The sequence below is a fragment of the Fonticula alba genome, assembly GCF_000388065.1.
Source record: "Fonticula alba strain ATCC 38817 unplaced genomic scaffold supercont2.8, whole genome shotgun sequence".
Lineage (NCBI taxonomy): Eukaryota > Rotosphaerida > Fonticulaceae > Fonticula > Fonticula alba.
In genome coordinates, this window is record NW_009242978.1 from 643,523 (window position 1) to 646,256 (window position 2,734).

Here is a 2,734-nt window from a genome sequence, read left to right on the forward strand (position 1 = left end):
TCTATGTCTCTCTCTCTCTCTCTCTCATTCTCTCCCCCTCTCTTGTCTACTTCGTGTGGGTGCGAGTTCTCTCTGCCTGGGCCGGCTCTCCGCCTGGCTCGACACACGCCCTGTGGAGGAGAGGCAGGGTAAAAATACAAGCTTCTTGATTCGCCGATATGCGCGTGTGCAGACCACCACCAGACCGGCTGGCACACTCGGTCGGATATGTTTTGCTCCTTCTCTCGTGGTGATCTCTATTCTATGTGTCGATCACACGGTGCGCCGCGACCCTGGCACATGAGGCGACCTGTGCCTTTTGCTGCCTCTCGCCGGTCCTCGCAAAGGGTGTCAGGAGGGAGGCATAGGATGCGGTGGCCGCCTTCGCGTGGGGGGAGAGGGGGGGGGGTCTCACCTCGCCGCCTCCTGCGCAAAGACCAGGCACATGCCGGCGACAGGGGCAATCACCAGCCTGTCACAGCGCGCGAGCAATGGGGGAATCCAGCACCTGGGCGACTACTTCTTCAAGTTCTTGAACATGACATCCACCATGGAATCAAGGTCGAACTTCGGGTCCCAGCCCTGGGTGCCAGCACGGGGAGGGGAGGAGACATGGGATCCGGCGAGTGGGCAGATGCATGTACGCATTGACGGATGTATGTGTCAGTGCACCGGCGGGCCATGCCATGGGCACACATGGATGGCAGGCGAGCGACGGGGAAGGCGGCAGTTTCACGCACCCAGTCCTTGCGAGCGGACGAGTCATCCAGGGAGTTGGGCCAGGAGTCGGCGATCTTCTGGCGGAAGTCCGGCGAATAGGAGACCGACTGCAAGGGGCAAAAGAGGGTGGAAGGAGGGATGCAGGGGGACGGCAACACAGGTCAGAGGGACTGCCATGGCAAAAGCCCGGAGGGAGACGGGCAGAGGCCGGTTGGGCCGCGGTCGGGGGGGGGGGGGGGGTTGGGTGGCACGCACGAGGTTCGGCATGTGACGCTGCATGGAGGAAGTCAGCTCGGCCGGGGTGAAGTCGATGGCACCCATGTTGTAGGTGGACTGAGTGAGCTTCTCCCGAGGGGCAGTGATGAACTGTGGCCCGGTGTGGAGCGGCGTGTGCATGTGCGTGTGTATAAGCGGGAGAGGAGGGGTCAGAAGAGGGGAAAAGGGAACAACAGCCACAGCCACAGCCACAGCCACAGCCACACACACGCAACACAAAAGGCATGCAGCCGAATGCATGGGCCTAGGCACGCACCTTGAAAGTCCCCTCGATGCAGTCATCAATGTACATCATCGGCAGACGAGTGTTCTCGTGCAGGAAGCAGTTGTATGTCCCGGTCTTGAGGGCATGATGGAAAATGTCGATGGCGTAATCTGGGCAGAGGTGATGGCCATGCATGGGGGCGTGGGAGTGTGAGTGGATGCGCTTTTCAGGGCGCCGAGCGCGCGCACATGCACCGGTGCGTACCGGTAGTGCCACCGCCGGGCTCGTCGGCCGAAATGATGCCCGGGTAGCGGACCGAGCGGAAGTCCACGCCGTAGCGGTTGGCGTAGTACTGCCGCCGGGCGGGGAGTGGGGCCGGCACAGCAGGCACAGGAACACACGGTCAATGGCATGCGCATGTGTTTGGGAGGGGACACCATGGGGGAGGCCGGGGGAATGCGCCACGGGCAGGCCGGGCCAAGGGAGAACACACCTCACCGAGAAGCTCCATATGGACCTTGGAGATGCCGTAGATGGTGGTCGGGCGCATGATGGTCAGGTCGGGGGTCTGGTCGACCGGGGTCTATGGCCGCAGGGCACCACGGCACAGGACCACGCCGTTGTTTTTTTTTTTTTTGGTTTTTTTTTTTCCCCCACCCCACACACACGTCAGGCGCCAAAGGTCAGTGGGGGGCATACACACGAGCCGGAGCATGGCCAGGGCGCGGCCGGCGGCCTGCCTGCCCGCGAGGAGGGAGGAGAAGGAAGGAGGGGGAGACACAGAGGAGGGGAGATTGCATGCGTACCGAGGGCCCGAAGGCGCCGATGGTGCTCGGGCAGAAGACCGAGGCATTGTGAACGCGGGCAATCTCCAGGATGTTGTGCAGGCCATTGATGTTGACATCGAGGGCGCGCTGGGGCTCACGCTCGCCGATGGCGCTGAGCAGGGCGCTCAGGTGGATGATGGTGTCGACCTTGTTCTCGACGACAACCTTCTCGACGGACGCGCGGTCGCGCACATCCAGGAAGACGAAGGGGCCGTCGTTGGCCGCGGCCAGGGCCACCTCCCCGCCGCCGGCAGCCGGCCGGCGGATGTCAGAGGTGATGACGTTCTCCGCGCCAAAGTGGCCGCGGAAGCAGGAGGCCAGCACGGCGCCCAGCTGGCCAAGGGACCCGGTGATCAGGACCTTGCGCGGGGCCAGATCACCGGTGGCGGTGGCGGTGGAGTAGGCGGCGGCGGCGGCGAGGCGCGGGCCGGCGGCGAGGGCCGACATGAGCCGAGGGCGGAGGAGGGTCTGCGTGAGCATGTCGGGGCGCGAAGACTGCAGGTGCAGGGGGGTGCGGGAGGGGGAGGGGGGAAGGGTCTTCTCTCTCGAGCCGGGCCCGGAGCCCGCCCGGGGCCTGGGGGGCCTTTTTATTCGGGGGCTGCCGGGCGGGAGGGCGCCACGGGCGCGACCGCCGGCCGTGACTCGTGTGGGGCAGATCTCCTCCCGGCCTCGGCTGCGGCTCGTGTGTGTGTGTGTGTGTGTGTGTGTGTGTGTGTGTGTGTGGCGG

At 64.8% G+C, this 2,734-nt stretch overlaps 1 protein-coding gene across 1 annotated transcript; it reads right to left on the reverse strand.

Moving 5' to 3' along the window:
• Positions 1 to 137: 137 nt before the first annotated feature.
• Positions 138 to 2,541, reverse strand: H696_04801 (UDP-glucose 4-epimerase). The gene is made up of 7 exons (XM_009498666.1): positions 1,987 to 2,541; positions 1,674 to 1,763; positions 1,445 to 1,532; positions 1,232 to 1,350; positions 955 to 1,065; positions 720 to 806; positions 138 to 561 (listed from the first exon to the last, which is right to left on the reverse strand). The coding sequence occupies exons 1-7, from the start codon at positions 2,485 to 2,487 to the stop codon at positions 496 to 498; spliced, it is 1,062 nt and encodes a 353-aa protein (XP_009496941.1). The 5' UTR covers positions 2,488 to 2,541; the 3' UTR covers positions 138 to 495.
• Between the last annotated feature and the right edge of the window lie 193 nt (positions 2,542 to 2,734).

Bases quoted from the DNA above. Each gene is read 5' to 3' on its own strand.
- H696_04801 (XM_009498666.1), bottom strand. From the start codon at position 2,487: ATGCTCACGCAGACCCTCCTCCGCCCTCGGCTCATGTCGGCCCTCGCC. The intron at 1,351-1,444 runs GTACGCACCGGT...ACCTCTGCCCAG, and splicing joins GCCCGGCGGTGGCACTACCG to ATTACGCCATCGACATTTTC. The intron at 562-719 runs GTGCGTGAAACT...GCTGGCACCCAG, and splicing joins CGTCCGCTCGCAAGGACTGG to GGCTGGGACCCGAAGTTCGA.